This window comes from Megascapheus bottae, chromosome 8 (assembly GCF_031878675.1).
Source record: "Megascapheus bottae isolate mThoBot1 chromosome 8, mThoBot2.hap1, whole genome shotgun sequence".
In the NCBI taxonomy this organism is placed as follows: domain Eukaryota; kingdom Metazoa; phylum Chordata; class Mammalia; order Rodentia; family Geomyidae; genus Megascapheus; species Megascapheus bottae.
In genome coordinates, this window is record NC_143516.1 from 29,574,547 (window position 1) to 29,595,137 (window position 20,591).

The 20,591-nt window shown below is 34.6% G+C and overlaps 1 protein-coding gene across 8 annotated transcripts in view; it reads right to left on the bottom strand.

Annotated features, from left to right (window-relative positions):
- Positions 1-1,328: 1,328 nt before the first annotated feature.
- The window catches only part of Pkib (cAMP-dependent protein kinase inhibitor beta), a 101,465-nt gene continuing 82,202 nt past the window's right edge, over positions 1,329-20,591 (bottom strand). For all 8 annotated transcript variants that reach the window (XM_090338198.1, XM_090338202.1, XM_090338197.1 and 5 more), the window contains 2 exons: positions 3,471-3,644; positions 1,329-1,589 (listed from right to left, as the gene is read on the bottom strand). In XM_090338198.1, coding sequence (XP_090194324.1) covers positions 1,522-1,589; positions 3,471-3,644 — 242 coding nt within the window. In that variant the 3' untranslated portion in view covers positions 1,329-1,521. The remainder of the gene's footprint in view (positions 1,590-3,470; positions 3,645-20,591) is intronic.

Consider the following 20,591-nt stretch of genomic DNA (forward strand, 5'->3'; position numbering starts at 1 on the left):
TCCACCAGATCCCAGTAGCACCTCCTTCTTTCCACTGCCTGTTTGCCTCTGCCTGTGTGGTAGGCAGAACTATTTCAGGCATTGCCGCCAAATGTCCTCCAGGAGACAATAGTCCCTCCCTTCCCAGTTGAGAACTATTGTTTTCCTCTCACCCTCTTTCTAGTGATCATTCCGTTTAAATTCAATAACCTTCAAACATAATGTTTTCATGACTAACACATTTTATGAATATTAAATGGGAACTACATGCACATTCGATTTTCTAAATTATTCTCCTAAAAGTTTATTATTGAGAATTTAAAACAATTAAGTTATTTGAAATCTATGCTTTTGGTACATATAAGGTATTAAGATAAGCTTTGTCAGTAAGGTAATAATCAGGAAGTAATTCACGGTGCCATGATGCTAACTTTATTCCTTAAAACGTATCATCATTTTTTCCTAGCATATTTCAGATAGTACAATGAAAAAACTATGTCAACAAATTTCTTTAGTGGGAGAATTTATTTAGTTAATATATATAGATGTAGCCTGTCAATCAAATAAAATATAAGTGCATGTATATAGAGCTGAACATTAAATTAGTCAAAAATTTAAGATTCAGAATTCTATTATTTTCATAAAACATCTAGTAAAGTAAAATTCACTAAAACTTTGTTTTTTATTCCTTTTAAAATATACTTAAATATATATTAAAATTATACCATATTCACTCCATACTTTAAGTGCATACTGCTGAGTTATCTACTTTAGGAATGATATAAAAAACTAAGATTTGCATTCCTGAGGAAATTTTGCTTAGAAACAACTCATATACACAAAAACCCAAAGAATAAAAAAGGTATTGTGAAGCAAGTAGTATTTTGGATGATTCACATAAAAATAAAACACTCGCATAATACACCCCAGATTACAGTGTGTCATTTAATAAGCATATTTCATCTAAGCAATGTGTTATGAACTTTACGTTCTAAGGATCAACATGAAGAAGCACACTATGCATAGACTTGATGCAAAATAAATCAGACAAAATCATCCTAGAGACGTTTATGTTATTCTCTTCCATGGTTTTTGGAAAATCCAGTGCAATTTTGGTCAAAAATAAACATGTGATTTTTTTGGTTGATTATTCTTTCTCAACAAAAAATATAATCTCCTACAAACTTTATAAAATTTCAAATTAGTAATGTTTAGCTTATATTATCAAGAGATATTTTCCTATCACCATAAAATGGAATTAAACATACATCCAACCAAATTAATACCAAAGAGAACAGTGGGCTTTGTTGTGTTTAACGACAATGATAATGTACTTCAGTGGTTCTACATTCTTGGGTGCAGTTTGGAATGGGCTTCTTTTTAATAGCGTACACTGGGCATCACAGTTACAATCCAATTGAGTGGCACCACAACACAATTATCTAATACACATGTTACCTGATGCCCCCAGTTTAGACACCTTAGGCAACACTAAGTCTTTCAATGTGTATGAAATCAGCACGCTTGATAATTTATAAGCCTTCATTTTTCTTCATTTGGGGGTTTTTCTTGATGGTCTTGTGTTGTTTCTTCGCCTTCCTTTTTTACATCTGGGGGAAAAAGAGATTTTTCAATTGATATATAGAATATATGAAAATAAATTTTATATTATATTTAAATAAGATATTTGGATTTTCCTTTCTCCATCTCAGTCATTTCCATCTTGACTAAAGTAAAATGTGTCTTCTCTTTAAATCCACATAGGAATATGAGAGGAAAGAATCGAGAACTTACTTTCTCTTCAATAAACTCTTACTTATTTAAAAAAAAACTCTTACTTATTAAGAGCTAGGCAAAGGATGGAAAGGAAAAAAGTCATGTTTTCTCCCTTAAATGTGTCATTAGACCTAAAATACAGACAAAGTACATATAAGTACTATCATGATCATCTGGATACATGTATTATATATCTTTCTGACATGTATCATGCCATATGTCACATATACGGCATGTGATGTCTTGTGTATCATATATGTGATGTATATATACATATATATATATAATCCTGGTGATGTGTAAGTTTCTGAATGACAGGAGTTTACATGAATCCCATTCATTTATCTCTCTATTATTGCTAGCTGTTGGAAGGCCAGTCTTTTAACAACATTAAGTTGAATGATGTGTCAAATAGTAATGGTGAAAGTAAGAAATGGTTTGTTTTGTGACTTTTGTAATTTTCTAGGATGTCACCCTTTGCCATCCTTTGACATCATAAGTCATCATTGCGTTCCTATTGGGGTTTTCATCTTGAGAGGCAACTCTTATCTTAATCTCATGCAGCATGCCACACATGTATGCTCTTAGATATCTTCCTGCCTAGGCACGTGCACACACACACACACACACACACACACACACACACACACACACAGATATGTCTAGAAAAGCTGCTTGTCTTTCCTAGAATTTTATTGATTTATTTATTATGTTGCCAGTCCTGAGACTTGAACTCAAGGCCTGGGTGCTGTCCCTGAGCTTCTTTATTAAAGCTAACATCCTATCATTTTAGTCACAGCTTCAGTTTCAGATTTTCCTGAGTAGTTTCTTGGCTGTAAGAATCTCACAACTTTCCTGTCTCAGCTGGTGTTGAACCATGATCCTGATTACAAGGATTACAAGTGTTACCAATGACTGGCTAGAATATGACTTTTAAAAGGCTGAAGCACTGAAGTCATAATATCCAACACAGATTTGTGCTTTCTGTATTCATTAGCAATTGGGTGTTATTCATTTGAATATTCTATTCATATTTGTGCTTATCTAATAAGAAGAAGGGTTTTAAAACTCCTTGCTTATAGTATTAACTGTATTATCGAGGTATATACATCTATGTCTTTTTACTTATTTTTTGTGGTTAATACCTCTCCTTCCCATGTAAACAATTTTATTCATTTTTAAGAATCATGCAGCAATCCATAAACATTGTATCCTTGATGTCCCCAATGTAATGTGCCCATGCTCTCCAGCAAAGGAGCACACACAGTACACACATGCACACTTGCATGCACCAGGTATGCAGTTCTTAAGCAAAATGAGTAACAACGTGTCAATACCAGGTGGGCAGGACCTAGCTTCCAGAAAGCCAGCTTTTTTATTTATTCTTTAGCATCTGGTGTCACATGTCATTGATTTTCAAGATTTTTGAGTTACCTAATTGATTTCCCTGCCTTTATTTGAAAATTAATCAAAGAAAATTGTAGAAATAGGAATAGTGTTTTTCATTTGCAGGTTTGAATTATATGATCTTTAAATAGTGTTTTTTCCCCTTGAACTCAGAGCCTGGGTACTATCCTTGAGTGTTAGTACTTTACCACTTGAGCCACAGCATGACTTACAGCTTTTTCTGAGTAGCTTAGTGGAGTCTCATGGACTTTTCTGCCTCAATGGCTAAGAGAAGTACATACTTATTTAAAGAGGCTTGGAAACATTACCTTCCTTCATGGAGAGTGCTGCCAGCTTGAGGGGCAAATCTGAATTCCCACCAGTGACAGCTGAACTCTGGATGTCAGGTAAGGCATTCCGGCGGCCAGCCCTGGCTGAAGATGCAAAGGTGTTGATCACAGACTCCACATCAGTCATCTCTGATGAGTCTGACCTCATAACATCTACAAATAGAATGTACACATGAAGATGAGCCTATTCAGAGGTAAATGATGAGAATTGCAACAAATTTGAACGGCTCCCTCAGTATGTTTGTGTCTCCTGGAGCTGCAATGTGCACTGACATTGAATAGAAGAGCAGTAAGTCCTCAGCACAAGACAAGTTGCTATAAATAGCCCCTGAGCCATAAGAGCCACTAAGGCTTGAGCACGCAGCCATCCGGAGCCTTTTGCTCCACTTTTCTATGATGGGTCAGCCAAACCAGAGAAGTTGGAAAGAAATGAAAACAGATTTCTTTGGCTGCTCCCAGAGGTCCTCTGCCTTCCAGTATTTGTTTATGATGCTTAAGCCTAAATCACTATAATTCTGAGGACTAAACAAAATGCTCTTTTTCTACTCTTTGGAAATAAGAAAATACAACATTATCTCAGAGGCTCTTATTCCTTACTGAGTGCTTTGTATTTCAATCTGTTCTTGTCTCAACTCAATTTTCAATAGACTTGTGTTTATGTTAGAGAGAGGCAGGACCTATTTTTGCTGTCTCTTGCCTTCAGGTGCATATGGTAATTGCTTGTACTTTCCTCAATATCCTAATCTTCCTAGAAATTGTCTTCATAAATTTCCCAAGTTCACTGAGGGAGGAAGGGAGCAGTTATTGCTCATTCTAAACTTGATCCCCTTTTATGTGATGATTTCTTTTCCTAAGATGTTAATATTGAATAGTACCTCATAACAACTGAAAAGCAGCATCAACTATTTACTGAGAAACTATTGTGGCTAGGCATTGGGAGTATAGTGGTAGAGTACACTATCTTGAGAGATTCTGAATTCTCAAGGGACAACAGAAGCTGTGTGTGCTAGCATAAGAACAGAAAATGGGCCTGTTATCAACCAAAGAATAGAGGTAACTCTTTCTAGCCATTAGGAAATGTATTAGCCTATAGAAAACATGCCAACCTGTACACAGGAGTTGGAAGGGACTCTTAACCAAATAGTTAACTTTAGTTCAGAAAATACTAACAACAGAGCAAGTCACAGATAGGATGCACATGATATTAGAAACACAACTCTTTCAGTCCAAATCATACACAAATACATAAAACATGTTGACTAAGTACAGTCCTCAGGAGATCGTAATCTTAAAAAGCACCCCCGTCCCCAGACAGACATATATGCTTTAGATTTTTTTTTATCTAAATACTTATTATGTACGATCTCCAGATACAATGATGGAATCCATTAGACTTTCCACACTCTGAAATTTGTCAGCTGTGTGGCTCTGAAAAGTAGTTTAGAGCACTGTATCAAGCACTCAACTATTAAAAATAATTCATGCCACCATATAGTATGACGCTAAATAAAAGGACCTCCAGGATATAGAAACAAAAGCCATATAATGAGTGATTGTTGTCCCTAATGTACTATGTTATCTCTCATCTCTTTTGCTGTCCTTTGGCTATCTCATATTGTTACAATATTTCACCTTGTTATCTGATATATTGTATATATGCGTATTTGGTTATTTGAAATTGGATATGGAAGGGGGAAAACAAGATGAATGGTGGGGGTGGGAGGAGAGAAATGGGGACCAAGACATGAGAAAGGGTATCAATGTATATGAAGTAATGAACATTCTATCTGGTGAATATAATGTAATCCTTCTATTAATTACAATAAAAATATATGAAAAAATTCATGCATTACAGAATTGCAAGGTGATTGTGAGGGCTCAATCCATTTAATTTTTCTGACTCAATTCTAACAACTAGCCTGTCAAATTCATAGGACTCTTATGAGGAATTAATGAGATAAAGGACATAGAAACATTTGTAACTAAAAAGTTGATATTATTGGATTGACTCTATCCTGGTTCCTATCTTAATACATTTTCCTTTCTCTATTACCATTCTGTGGATCTTGTTTAATTCTAATAAGAAGCACCTTCTGAGAGAATTCCAAAATTTTCTTAGAGAGCAATCAGCATTCTTTGAACTTTTAAACATTTTTTTAAAATTCTCATCTCATCTAAACCTCCCAACAATTCTGTGAGCTAATGATATGTGAACTTGATTATGTAGGTCTAGGAACTATCAATCAGACTGATTAATTGAGCTTCTCAAGAGTTATGTAGTTGCTAGTCTAGCACTCATGAGTACACATCCAGATTTAGTACTCTGAAAAGCAAGGTGACATGGATGATAGGAAATGATCTGTCCAAATCCTAAACATGTAGAAAGAGACATTCTTCTCTATCTTAAATGTCTGGTTACCCTGAGAGCCCCTGTACCCATGCTCCATGGCTTCTATTAGGATATTTTCTCTATCGCTTCTGAGAACTACCTGACATCAGCTTTGCATTGACTCCATTCTCAGAGCTTCCAATCTACTCTAAGTCAATTAGCATCACAATGAAACCAAGGCCATGATTTTGTCACTCTGATCAACTGCACAAACAACTGTGGTAGCCTTGAAGCAGCAGCTATATAAGACCACTCATCTGAAAGTCAAGAGCCTTAACACTGAAGATAGTGCAAAACATTGTATCAAAATACAATGTTTCCATTTAAATGATCTATAGGTTGAATAAGAGAGTACATTTCAATAAGATGGGACAAGTTAAAAGAATATTTGTATACTATATTGAAAAATAAATTCTAATTCACTTTTTTGCACTTGATATATGTTAAAATTTTTTTATTTTTTTAATAATTTTTTATTGTAATTAATAAAAGGGTTACATGATATTTGCCAGATAGAAGGTGCATTAATTCACATACATTGATACCCTTTCATATGTCTTGGTACCCATAACCCTCCCTCCCACCCACCACCCACCCCCCCGTCTTGGTTTTCCCCCCTTCCCTATCAAATTTCAAATAACCAAATACAAATAAATTCAATATATCAGATAACAAAGTAAGATACTGTAACAATATGAGATACCTAAGAGACAGCAAAGGAGATGAAAGATAACATAGTACATTAAGGACAACAATCATTCATTATATGGCTTTTGTTTCAGTATCCTGGAGGTCCTTTCAATTAGCTTCATACTATCTGGCCTTATATATCAAGGTTTTGCTCTATTGCAGATCTCTGCTAGTAGAGCCCAAGGTTTCTACTGGTTATGACAAATGAGGGAAACCATTGAGCCTAAGTTCCTTTGAGTCTGGCTTACTTCACTTAATATGATTTTTTCTAAGTCTTTCCATTTCCTAACAAATGGGGCGATGTCATTCTTTCTGACAGCAGCATAGAATTCCATTGTGTACAAATACCATAACTTGTTGATCCACTTATCAACTGAGGGACATCTAGGTTGGTTCCATATCTTTGCTATGGTAAATAATGCTGCAGTGAACATTGTTGTGCTAGTGGATTTAGTATGCCCTAGATTTTGGATGGTTGGGTAAATGCCAAGTAGTGGAATTGCTGGGTCATAGGGGAGCTCTATGTTTAGCTCTTTGAGGCACTGCCATACTGCTTTCCATAGTGGTTGAACGAATTTGCACTCCCACCAACAGTGTAGTAGTGATTTCTCCTGGCCACATCCCCTCCAGCATCTGTTATTATTCGTTTTCCTGATCCTGGCCATTCTAACTGGAGTGAGGTGGAATCTTAGAGTTGTTTTGATTTGCATTTCTTTTATGACCAGAGATGTTGAGCATTTCATGTGTCTATAGGCCATTTTTGTTTCTTCTTCAGAGAAGACTCTCTTTAAGTCTTTGGCCCATTTTTGAATGGGATGGTTGTTACTTTTAGTTTTGGAGTGATTCAAAATTCATTCATTCTTGCTTTCTTTTTTTCTTTCTTTCTTTCTTTCTTTCCTTCCTTCCTTTCTTTCCTTTCTTTCTTTCTTTCTTTTTTGGGTCATGGGGCTTGAACTTAGCCTGGCCACTATCCCTAAGCTCTTCAGCTCAAGGATATCATGCCACCCTTGAGCCAAGCCCCACTTTCTGAATCTTGATCCTCAGATCTCAGCCTCCTGAATAGCTAAGATTCAGGCATGAGCCATCACGCCCAGCTGCTCATGTTTTTAAAAGATGTGTGAGGCCATCAATTTGAAAGAAAGGAGCAATTTTTAGATTCAGGTTTATTTAAAAATCTGTTTGCTAAAGAACAGTCTTTACAAAGATTGCTAGCTATATTAGCTGTCATCTTATAGTCAAAATCAGAAGTGACTCTACAAGTAGAGTCCAATAAGCATACTTTTCTCTGAAGTTTTAGCTTGTTATTTGCTATCTGATATTCAGGGCAAACTTCTTTCAGAGCTTGCCTCTGATGACTCTTAAGATGATGCTTACCACAGGAAGGCAAGATAGCTTTCTTCAGCCCAGCCCAAAACACTGTAATGATTTCTATAATGAAATCATCTCATCTTCTGGATCAAATTTGTTGACTTACAGATAGTTTGCACGAACACTAATTATAGGTACAGTATGACCCTTAGTCATATTAAAAAACCCATGACTGGGTTCTCTCAGTTCCCTGGCACAGGAATTGTTGCAGCACTCTGAATGATAAGAAAATCCATTAAGAAAAGGGTGTGGCTGAAGTATATATTCTGTAATGGAATTTTGTAATGCTATGAGAAAGTGAATGTGTTTGAACCTGTTAGATCTACCTATTTTAACACTGTACCTGGTGTAGTGTTAAGTAAAGCAAAAGTCAGTAAACAACAGTAACATTTATAGTAAGGGGGAGAGAAAAAGTTACGTAGTATGATCTCAGGTTTTTTGTTTTTTGTTTTTTGCCGTTGGTCACGGGTCTGGGCGCTGTCCCTTAGCTCTTCAGCTCCATGCCACCACCCTACCCCTGGGCCTGGATGTTGTTCCTGAGCTCTTCAGCTCAGGGCTACCGCCCTGCCTCTTGAGTCATAGCGCCACCTCTGATTTTCTAGTTGTTAATTGGAGATAAGAGTCTCCAGTCTTTAGTGCCCGGACTGGCTTTGAAGTGCGATCCTCAGATCTCAGCCTCTTGAGTAGCTAGGATTACAGGTGTGAGCAACTACACCCGGCTGATCTTAATTTTATAAAGAGTAAAAGTCCTATCTGGAAATAGGACTTGTAATAATGACCATATATTACTTTTATTTAAAAAAAGAATGATAAATTCATTGGGAAAAAATAGGCACAGAAAATTTCAAAATAATAGTTGGTAAATTTGGCCAAATAACAGTATATCTTTAAATGAAGGCTCTCACTCTCCCATCTCTCCAAAATAGCCATCATACTTGTCTGTCATTGATTTCCTATAGAAATTTGTCTGCATATATTTTAATGCCTTTTATAAAGGATAAACTATAAAGACAATTACTCTCTTCAAATGCCTTATGATGCTTAAGAATGCAATCCATAGTAAGATATAGTAATAATACTAAGAAGAATGAAAGATATTAACCTTATGGCTCTTAGTTTTCTCGCTTAGATAGCTAATTATGTGCATGTTTGCTAACCGACACAAATGACTCACTAGCAACTCTTCCTCTTTCTCTTTCGCAGAATTGCAAGAGGTAGCTAAAGGAGTTTTGTTTTGTCAACTGTAGTTGCTTATAGAGAAATAGAGACATTTGGGCATTAGGGGGGTTCATAGAAGTCCTTTCATTCCTTCAGTGAGTTAATACTATTTACATTGTCTTAGATGGAATCCTACTGCATTAAACACAGAGATTAGGATGTGGTATCAAAGAGCCCTCCACATTCATATGTACTTGAAGGTCAGATTATTTACAGTCTCTGAAATACTGAAAATGCAGGACAAGCGTAATTGTGAAGAGTACAAGATGTTCCAGCTAAATGGAGTACTGGGATATCTATCATCTATCATCTTTTTATCAATCTATTATATTATCTATATAATATAAAATATTATCTATAATATAATGTGATACATGTCACATATATACACACAATAATGTAGACACACATATACATATGTGTGTATATGTATATCTACATATAATCACTAGTCAGCTGCAGTAGGGTAAAAAGATTGCTAAGAAAATATGTTGGTGTGTTATAACTGTAATTACAAATAGATTTTTGCAACTTCTTTCTCTGGCAGCTGAAACAATGTATGCTTGTAGCTAACACAGGTTCATTCCTTCCCAAGTAATTTCCTTATTTGACGCCAAACTTTCAATGAGTTTATACCTTCTTTTCTCATTTCTGGATCCATATCATTCAACCTATCTCCTGCAGTGAAACCACTGCTCATTCATACATTAGATAGAACTTTCTAATGAATCCATTAAGTTAAGGTACTTGGCAGAGAAGAGGTCTGGGTCAAACAATGTGAAAAAATTCTTAGACTAAGTGAAAAGAAAACATGCATTTTGATATGCTAGTGCTTTTCCTTTCCAAAGACAGAGAGAAGGAGAAAGATTCTACCCTGAGCTGGAACTTAGTTCAGTGGTAGAACTATTACATGTGAACTAGCAATGTTCAATCCTCAGCATAAAATTAAAGGATCTTTATGATTAGGCCAAGAAATTTTTATATGATTTTCTGGTTTAGAATATAAAGCTCTCTTCAAACAAGGTGAAAGAATTAAAAGTTACCATTTTATGTGCCAGCAAAAAGATAACGTTTTTATAATTTTAATATTTGTCCCCATTTCCCTCCCCCGCAACCCCCTCACCTCATTTTCCCCCTCCTGTTTAAAATAAAAAGTAAACATGTATAGAATATACCAGGTAACAAAGTGGGATACTGTAACAATACGTATTGAACATCTACTACATTGTTATGTTCAGGATCTTATACCTGGCTCACAGCCTGGTGACATGAAACAATCTGCTCATATTTCTTAACCTCAAATATTAATCTTTGGAAATAAAATGAAAATATCCACCATAAAATGGAAATTTTTAACGCATCTATCCATCTAAGTATAAAGACTTTTTTAGGCTATGCTGATATTGTAAGGTATATATATGGATAAAAATTATTTTTGCTTAGAGATCTGCCTGCCTCTTTAAAGATTCCTTTAGAAATTATATTTTGCATATAAACTAAAGGGAAATATACCTCTAACTTATTTACACATATTTGTGTATCATATTTTTTCTTTTGCCAGGCCTGGGGCTTGAACTCAGGACTTGAGCACTATTCTTGGGCTTTCCTCAAGGCTGGAGCTCTATCACTTGAGCCACAGCACCACTTCTGACTTTTCCTACGTATGTGATACCAATGAATTGAACTTGGGTCTTTCTGCATGCTCGGCAAGCACTTTACCTCTAGGTCAAACTCCCAGTTCACACATATTTGTTTTTATGCTTAGGTTTCTGCTTGATAATGACTAGTATTCCAATATATATTAATAGGTGCATATAATAACTTTACCAAAGATAATTTTTGTCAGTTGATGCATATAGAAATTAAATACATATTGAAATTGATTTTTTAAAATTTAAATGTCCATCACAAATGTACTTAAGACAAGGAAGTTAGAATAAGGACAAAAATATTTGCTGCAATACATTATGTAACTTTTTGAATATGGAGGTGCTAAGAAAACACCTGCAACAAATAGTTTTCATAGATTTTTGTTATTAACGTTTACCTGATACACACCTTAGCTGATCATAGGGAGTGACTTAGCTTTATAGTTTCCTCCAACTCTTTTTTTTAGAGAGATCTCTTATTTTCATATCTTGAAATTCATTTTGATAAGCATATAATTTTATATAAATATAAAGAGGCATGTAGGCACTCTTGTAGTTTCCAAATAAGAAAATAGGACCACTAAACTTCTGTTATTGCTGTTATTGTTGTTTGTTTTTGTTTTGGGGACAAGGGGACAAGATCTTGCTATGCAGTTCACACTCACTTTGCTTTCTTAGGTAGCCCAAAGCTGGCCTAAGACTTTTATTTAACTCTAGCCTCCCAAGTGCTAAGATTATATGCATGTGCTACTCTGCGTGATTTTAAATTCAAAAGGAATATATGTATGTATGTATATATATATTTATATCCATTAACCTTCCTTAAGTGATATATCAATATATCACTTATGTGCCAACAAAAACAGATGACATCACTTAAGATAACAAACTTAACAGGCAGTTTGTTTCAAACAACTCTGTCATTGCTATTATTCTTTTTTCTCTTTTTTAATTTTATTTTTTATTATAATTATAGAGGGGTGACAGGGGTTACAGTTACATTCACCAGATAGTAGGTGCATTACTTGTTATTATTCTTTCTCCTGTCTTGTCATAATAGAAGAACTACAGGCTACTAATCAGATGGCTAGGAATCTTTACTTCTATTCTGCAGATTTTAGTAGGAAGTTTCCCATAGATTGTCTCTCATCTTCATTAGCAAACAGCTTTTTTTGTCAGTCCTGGCTTGAACTCAGGGCTTGTGCACTTTCTCAAGGCTAGAGCTCTACCACTTGAGCCACAGAACCACTTCCAGCTTTTTTCTATGTATGTGGTACTGAGGAATCAAACTCAAGTCTTTGTGAATGCTAGACAAGCACTCGACCACTAGGCTAAACTCCCTTCCCCAGCCAACAGCTTTTGAACATGAAATATTTCTAGATTTCAAATGGAACCCCAGAGGTATTCCAAGCACACTAAAGCCCAGTCAGAACTGAATTTTCAGTTGTGAGTAAACAAATACAATTTGAAATTCCTGTGGCCAACTTGCACAACTTGTACTTTTCTCAGAAGGATTAAACTTGTCTGTGCCAGAATTTGATTATGAATTTGAAAAAAGTCATTTCCCCTTCCAGTGAAATGGGTGATTTTCAAATGTCAAATGACTATGGATGACGTCAGTAAAAAAGAAAGAAGAGGAAGTTAACTCTGACCACGAAGATCACAAAAGAAGCTGCATTATATTCCTTTGCCTGGGTAAAGACTAGACAAGAGTTGCTGCACAAATTCTCTAAGTAACTGTTGAGTTAATAGCTTAAACCTGTTAATAAGATAGAAAGCATAAAGAGTAAAGGTTCGGTTCAATATTAGTATTCACAACAAAGATATTAAGTAACTACAAGAGTGAAATATGAGTGAGGTGCCAGTGGCTCATGACATCATCCTTGTTGCTCACGTATCTGAGACCTGAAGAGAAATTCTTTAAGACTTTTATCTCAAATTAAATAGCAAAAGGCCTGGAACTGTGGTAGAGGACTCACCATGATACAAAAAGCTCAAAGTAGGGATGGTAGTGTGCCCTAAGTGGTAGGAGTGCTTGCCTAGCATGCACAAATCCCTGGGTTTGATTACTTGGGACCACATATAGAGAAAAAGCTGTAAGTGGTGCTATGGTTCAAGTGGTAGAGCACTAGTGTTGAGAAAGCTCAAAGACAGTGTCCAGGCCTTGTATTCAAGCCCCAGGACTGGAAAAAATAGATGATAGATGGATAGACAGACAGACAGACAGACAGACAGACAGACAGAGCTGGAAGTACTAGCACAAGCAATGCCTACCTCTTAGGGTACGAGCTGTTTACCATAGGCAGAACAGTTTTATTAATGCATCAGCTCTGCTAGTACCAATTTTTTTTCTCCCTAGTCCTTGGGCTTGAACTCAGGACCTGAGTACTGTCCTTGGGCTTTCTTCAAGGCTAGAGCTCTACCACTTGAGACACAGCACCACTTCCAGATTTCTCAATGTGGTACTGAGGAATTGAACCTGGATTTTTGTGCATGCTAGGCAAGCACTTTTCCCACTAGGCCAAACTCCCAGTCCTGATAGTACCAACTTTTATATCCATCAAGAGCATCTGATAGTACATGCTCCTGACTCAGACTTGAGCCCTTTCTGGAAGGTATTCATAAACATTAAATGGAACATTTTCTCAGCCTAAAGTCAATACAAGCAACCTGTAAATTTTCCCTTGTATGTATATATGCAGGCCTATGACACTTTAAGTAGGCTTGTTCCTACATTTCAGCAGGTTTGACTTTATCAGTTTTGTTCTCAACCAATCTGCTAAGCATTTTATCTAGAAATATCACTGAAAAGATACAACAATGACAAGCATTGCTTTTTCCAATTGAAATATAATTTAAAGTAGTTTAGACATGAGAAGCTTAAATTATATGCTTTCATTTTAGAATATTTTCATTTTAGAGTATCTGTCAGAGAAAAATGCAGTGTGATTAAAAATAACAAACCTATTTTTATTAACACAGCAAAATGTATACCATGCCAATCAAATCATTAAAAAGCTACATTTCCTTCCAAATCTCAAACTATTCTTCTAAGTACTCACATATAATAATTGCATTTTCTGTGTAATATAGTTTTAATAAACTGTTTTTGTTTTGTACTCATATACTGATGGCTTATTAGAATTATTACTATCATAATACCACTAGTAATAGTTATTAGTAGTATTCAAATTATTAGAATTATAGACCACTATATTTTTAGTAAACTTTTATTTTTAGCAGTGTTAAGAATTTAACTCAGACCCCAGGAAGATGGCGTGGACAAAGGCCTCATATCTAAAATATATCAACAGCTCAAAAAATTGAATCACTCCAAAACTAATCTCCAAAGTAACAACCATCCCATTAAAAAATGGGCCAAAGACTTAAAGACAGTATTCTCTGAAGAAGAAACAAAAATGGCCTATAGACACATGAAGAAATGCTCAACATCTCTGGTCATAAAAGAAATGCAAATCAAAACAACTCTGAGATTCCACCTCACTCCAGTTAGAATGGCCAGGATCAAGAAAACTAATAACAACAGATGCTGGAGGGAATGTGGTCAGGAGGGATCACTACTACATTGTTGGTGGGAGTGCAAACTCGTTCAACCACTATGGAAAGCAGTATGGCAGTGCCTCAAAGAGCTAAACATAGAGCTCCCCTATGACCCAGCAATTCCACTACTTGGCATTTACCCAACCATCCAGAAACAAGGGCATACTAAATCCACTAGCACAACAATGTTTACTGCAGCATTATTCACCATAGCAAAGATATGGAACCAATCTAGATGTCCCTCAGTTGATGAGTGGATCAACAAGATGTGGTATTTATACACAGTGGAATTCTATGCTGCTGTCAGAAAGAATGACATCGACCCATTTGTTAGGAAATGGAAAGACTTAGAAAAAGTCATATTAAGTGAAGTAAGCCAGACTCAAAGGAACTTAGGCTCAATGGTTTCCCTCATTTATCATAATCAGTAGAAACCTTGGGCTCTACTAGCAGAGATTTGCAATAGAGCAAAACCTTGATATATAAGGCCATATAGTATGAAGCTAATTGAAAGGACCTCCAGGATATTAAAACAAAAGCCATATAATGAATGATTGTTGTCCTTAATGTATTATGTTATCTCTCATTTCTTTTGCTGTCCTTGGTTATATCATATTGTTACAGTATCTCACTTTGTTATCTGATATATTGGATATATTTGTATTTGGTTATTTGAAATTGGATAGGGAAGGGGGATAACCAAGTTGAGGGGTGAGAGGGGGAATGGGGACCAAGACATGAGAAAGGGTATCAATGGATATGAAGTAATGTACCTTCTATCTGGTAAATATAATGTAACCCTTCTATATATGAAAAAAAATTTAAAAAAAGAATTGAACTCATGTTGTCCAGGCTATGCTAGTATTCTAACATTTAACTACATCTCCATCCCATAGTAAACTATTTTAATCATAAACTATGTGTTTTCCATCATTGTTTATCAAAGCTTCCTGAAGTTAAATCCCACATTGCTTTTTAAAAGAGATTTGACTCCCAGCAAGACATCAAACTTCTTTGTCAATTAAGCTTTTCACACTATCAAAAGTAGAATTAGTACCATTTATTTTGTTACAGTCAAGTACACTAAAAGTGTGACAATAATAACTATACAAATGAAATTGCTTGCATATCTGTCCTGTTAATGTATAGGTATTCTAGTAGAATGTAATTACAAGCACCAATTATCTTGGTAAATCACACCATTGACATGACTTCTAGAGACAGCATGTGATGTTGAGAAAAAAAAACTCTGAGACAGTGGTAGAAACTTGGTATTTAAAAAAGGCATTTAAATCAAATTAAGTGAAGTAAGTCAGACCCAAAGGAACATAGGCCCCATGGTTTTCTTTATTAATAATAATTAAAGCACATCTAGGATTCTCCTAGCAGAGGATCACAATAGCGCAAAAGCTATATACATATGGCCATGTTGGATGAGACTAAGTGAAATAAACTCTAGGATATGAAAACAAGAAGTTTATCTTTGTGATTATTGATCTTAATGCACTATGTGAAGTTATTTCTTTTCTCTTTTTCCCCCCTTATGGTTTATCTCATCTTGTACTGTATCTGACTTTGTTACTTAGTATATTGTATATGCATTTATTTGTTTATTTGAAATAGAGAAGGGAAGAGGAAAATCAAGATACTGGGAGGGATCTGTGTGAGGGAAAGTAAGAGAAAAACATAAGAAAGGGTGTCAATGTTCAAGAAGTAATGTACCTACTACTTGATGAATTTAACTGTAACTCCTCTATAAGTTATCCCATCAATAAAATGCAATAAAAAAGTTACTTTAAAAAGTTATTTAAAAATGTGCCCCTCACAATAAAAAGCCACAAACAATTTTGGCAAACTTTCTTAATCAGCTAAAGCAGACAAGCCACCTGTCACACAAAACCACATCTCGCCTGGACTGTCCTTGGCAGGTTCTCCTGAAAGATGTTGACATACAGCAGTAAATCCCGTTTCATTGTCTTCAATGAGAGTGAATCTCAATATCATCATGATACTTGAAAAATACTCCTTAGTCTAAGTAAATGTTATGACTAAATAACAAAACTCATAAAAGAGAATCCCGTGTTCTATGTGAGGCTTTGCTTGACCACACCATTTAAAATACCCTTTCCCTAAATACCTGATAACCTTTCACCAAACCCTACTTTTCACAGAAATTTCTAACTTTGAATACATATTCTAATTTACATACAAATGTATTAAATAAAAATTCTCCATTCCCCGAAATGCTAAGCTTCACATAGTTGAGGTTTTTGTATGTCATTTCCTGATATTCATAGCAATTGAAACCATGTTTGGCTCTTCCTAAAGTCTGTGTACATATTTGTCAAATGAAAGACTCATCTTTCCTTTTTGTTTCAACATGAATTTTCCCTTGGTTTATGACATGCATTTAAACCCATTTTTGGAAAAAAAAAGTGGAATTCTGGAAAGCATAAAGAAGAAAAACAATTGCTTCATGCTTCATTATCCAATTGGTAGAGCTACTTTAATACTGGTATAGATCCATTCAGAATTGTTTCCATGCCTACAGGCACAAGGAAATCACATACAAAGTATGTCATATGCACAAGTCTATCACATACATAAGAGTGCCATATATTTTGGCTGAATATTATTTGGTTGGGAGATGGATTATATTTACTTTATGTCATTTACTACATATTAAATGGTAAATCTTTTGTAATCCAGAATAACTCCATATTTGAAGGAAAGGTAAAAACAAAAATTTCTTGAGAGTTAACGCTTCAGAACACATACCAGCTATCTAAAATAGAGCCAAAAAGAAAAACACAATGACAGAAGGGGTATGGCTGAAAATAGAAATCCTTTAATTAAATTGGATAAATATAAGTAGGTTGTTTAAATAATGTACACAATTCTTAATATTCCAGTAATGTCTCCATTTTGTTAACTAATAGAAAATTTCTTTGGAAGTCTCTTAGTTGCTCTTTGAATGAAAATATTCATCTTTTTTTCATTTATAACTGAGAAACAAGGAAAATGTTTGAGTCTTTAAAAGATCTGATTTTTCTAAGTTCTCTTCTGTAGTTTTTGTTTAAAGGACAAAAAGGTGAACAGGCAAAAGAAATCAAAATCTTTGAAATCAAAATTTAATTTGTTTTCAGAATTTTCTGGATCATAGAGGCAAAAAAAGAAAGCAATCCAAATAGCAACTTCAAAAAGAAAAACCTATATTTTCTCACCAAATTATGCTTGTTTGTATCAATGTAAATTAACCTAAGTAGAATTATTTAAGATACATTTTCTTTAAAAGAATCCTTTTGCAGAGATAAAATGTAACTATATTTACTATGTAAATGGAATAGAAAAAAGTAAAGGTTTGTAAAAAGAATACCTAAAAGTTTCAAACACAGATGAAAAATAAAATAGTATTTTATCTGTGTTATATATATATTATTTTATATATGCACAAGTAAACATTATAAAGTAAATGTATGAAACTATAACATTCTTTCTAGATGGTGTTTTACTTAAGACAACGTATTCCCTTAAGAGCTCTGCTGTTTTTACATGAGGATGTTTATAACATGAAAAATGTCAGGTACATATTGAGCACACAGAATGTTCAACACTTCACAAGGAATTCTCTTATAAGATCCTGTGCTTTGTCATAGTCATTATTATCTCTCAAAAATGAAGAAATGGAGCAGGACAGTGGTGGCCCACACCTGTAATCCTAGCTACCCATTAGGCTGAAATTGGTAGATCACAGTTGAAAGCCAGCTCAAGACTCTTATTGCCAATTAATTACAAAAAAAGCCAGCCTGAAGTAGTACAGTGGCTCAAGTGGTAAAAAATACATGCCTTGAACCAAAGGAGCCCAGGGATAGCACCTAGGCTCAGAGTTCAAACCCCAGGACTAGAAAAAATGATAAAACAAACAAGAAAAAGAAAAAAATACAGAAACTGAAGATCATAGAAATGAAGCAATTTGACTAAATCCTGCTAGCAAATGACAGAGTAAAGATCATAAATCATTCCATCACCATTCAATTCTTTTTAAAGTATACCTCTCAAATATCTATTGAACAAAAATTCAATTTGTAGCTCACCAATTCTTGAGAACTTACTATATTCTTTTCTTAATGCAGAATTCTGAGGAAGTACAAAAAAATGAAAGATGAAAATCTGTGATTATATATGTATAGATAGCTAGATGATACATACATAGATGATAGATAGATAGATATCCTCACTTTCAAAGGATTTGGGACCTAAGTACATGCATATAAAATAAGAAAATAAAAATAGAAATAAACTGAATGCATTAAAACAAGTAGTAGATTTTTACAGTGCTATAGATATATAGAAGAGAAGTGTTTGAATTTTGTTGTCATTAAGGAAATTTTCAGAGAGGCTGTAGAATCCCTATTGACCCACAAAATTTTGGAGGGATTCCCTCAGGAAGAAAGGAAATTAAAAAGTGAAATCAGAGAATTATCATGAAGTAAATCATGAATGATGGAGTATGAAAGAAAGTCACCGATAAAGAAAAAATAGAATTTTCACATTGGAGCCTAGGCGTAACACAAACCTAAGCATACCAAAGAAATGAATGCCATTAAAATGCATAAATGTAAAAAAATGCATAAATGTATTTTTCCTAGGAACTTTGAAACATGAACATTTCCAAGACACATAAGAAAGTTATGTATGGGAATAAGTTTCTAAAATGGAGACTGTCATCCAGGCTACTTCTTAAAAATAAGATAGATAATGGTAATGGACTTACATTCACAGACCTGATAAAGTATTATAAAGTACTAGTTAAGATTTTATAGAATTCTCCAACTATAGTCAATTAAGTAATAAAATAAAGACTTGAGAAACAGCCAAGTACTCATATTGTCCCTTGGTCACTGAACCAGGTTTTAACTACACATATGGTTACTGAACCATTACTTGTGATCTTGGAATATTCACAAGAGAAAACCTGTTTAGATGAAAAAAAATGTTGCTAATGGAAAGAACATATGGCTCTGCCAATCATTTATAGTGAATTCTATACCTGTTATATGGAAAACTTCAAGCTGTAGTATATTCCAGTTGGCCTGGAATCATTCATATTTCAATTCAAAAATTTTAAGGGAACAATGTATACCATCACTTAATTCAGCAGTAAAAATTTTGCTATATATAATCACTGTAAATATATGTTGCTCTATTATTTGAAAGCAAACTACTAGTAACATACTATAAATACTTAATGCAGCTCTAAGTCTTAGCAAGTTACCCACATTTTCTAAATTTGCCTCTTCTGGGTATTTACCAAATTGATTAGTTTTATATTTTCAATGTAGCCTTTGTTAAACTACAAACTAGACATTTTGTATTCCTACGGATCTATGAGGTCCTGCTTTTGTGCATAAATTATCAAGAAAGATTTTTGTTCTCTAGTCAAAGCCACGACTAGCAAGTCTCATTATCTTATTTTGGATTAGACTTGTGTTATGGAATCCTTTAACTGACCAGATTTCTCTCCTGCTATCTGAGCTTTATTTTGAGCACTTATTCTGTCTTCCCATTTTATGACTTATCTCCAAAGCAGGATTCTTTAAAGCAGAAATTGTGCTCCCAAGCCATGAATAGATGACCACCTGAAATCTAGGAAAGACACCTTCAAATAAGACTGCATGAAAGACTGAATCAGCATCACCATCTTGGATTTCCCAACCTTGAGAATTGTATTTCTTTTGCCTCAGTAAAATAAAAATAAATTGGAGAACCCAGATGGCCCTCAGTCAATGATTGGATCAACAAGATGTGGTATTTATACACAATGGAATTCTATGCTGCCATCAGAAAGAACAACATTGCCCCATTTGTAAGGAAATGGAAAGACTTAGAAAAAATCATATTAAGTGAAGTAAGCCAGACTCAAATGAACATAGGCACAATAGTTTCCCTCATTTGTCATAATCAGTAGAAACCTTGGACTGTCCTAGCAGAGGTTTACAATAGAGCAAAACCTAGCTACATAAGGCCATATAGGATGAGGCTAAATGAAAGGACCTCCAGGATATAGAAACAAAAGCCATATAATGAATGTTTGTTGTCCTTAATGTACTATGTTATCTCTCATGTCTTTTGTTGTCCCTTGGTTATCTCATATTGTTACAGTATCTTACCTTGTTATCTAGTATATTGTATATATGTTTGTTTGTTTATTTGAAATAGGATAGG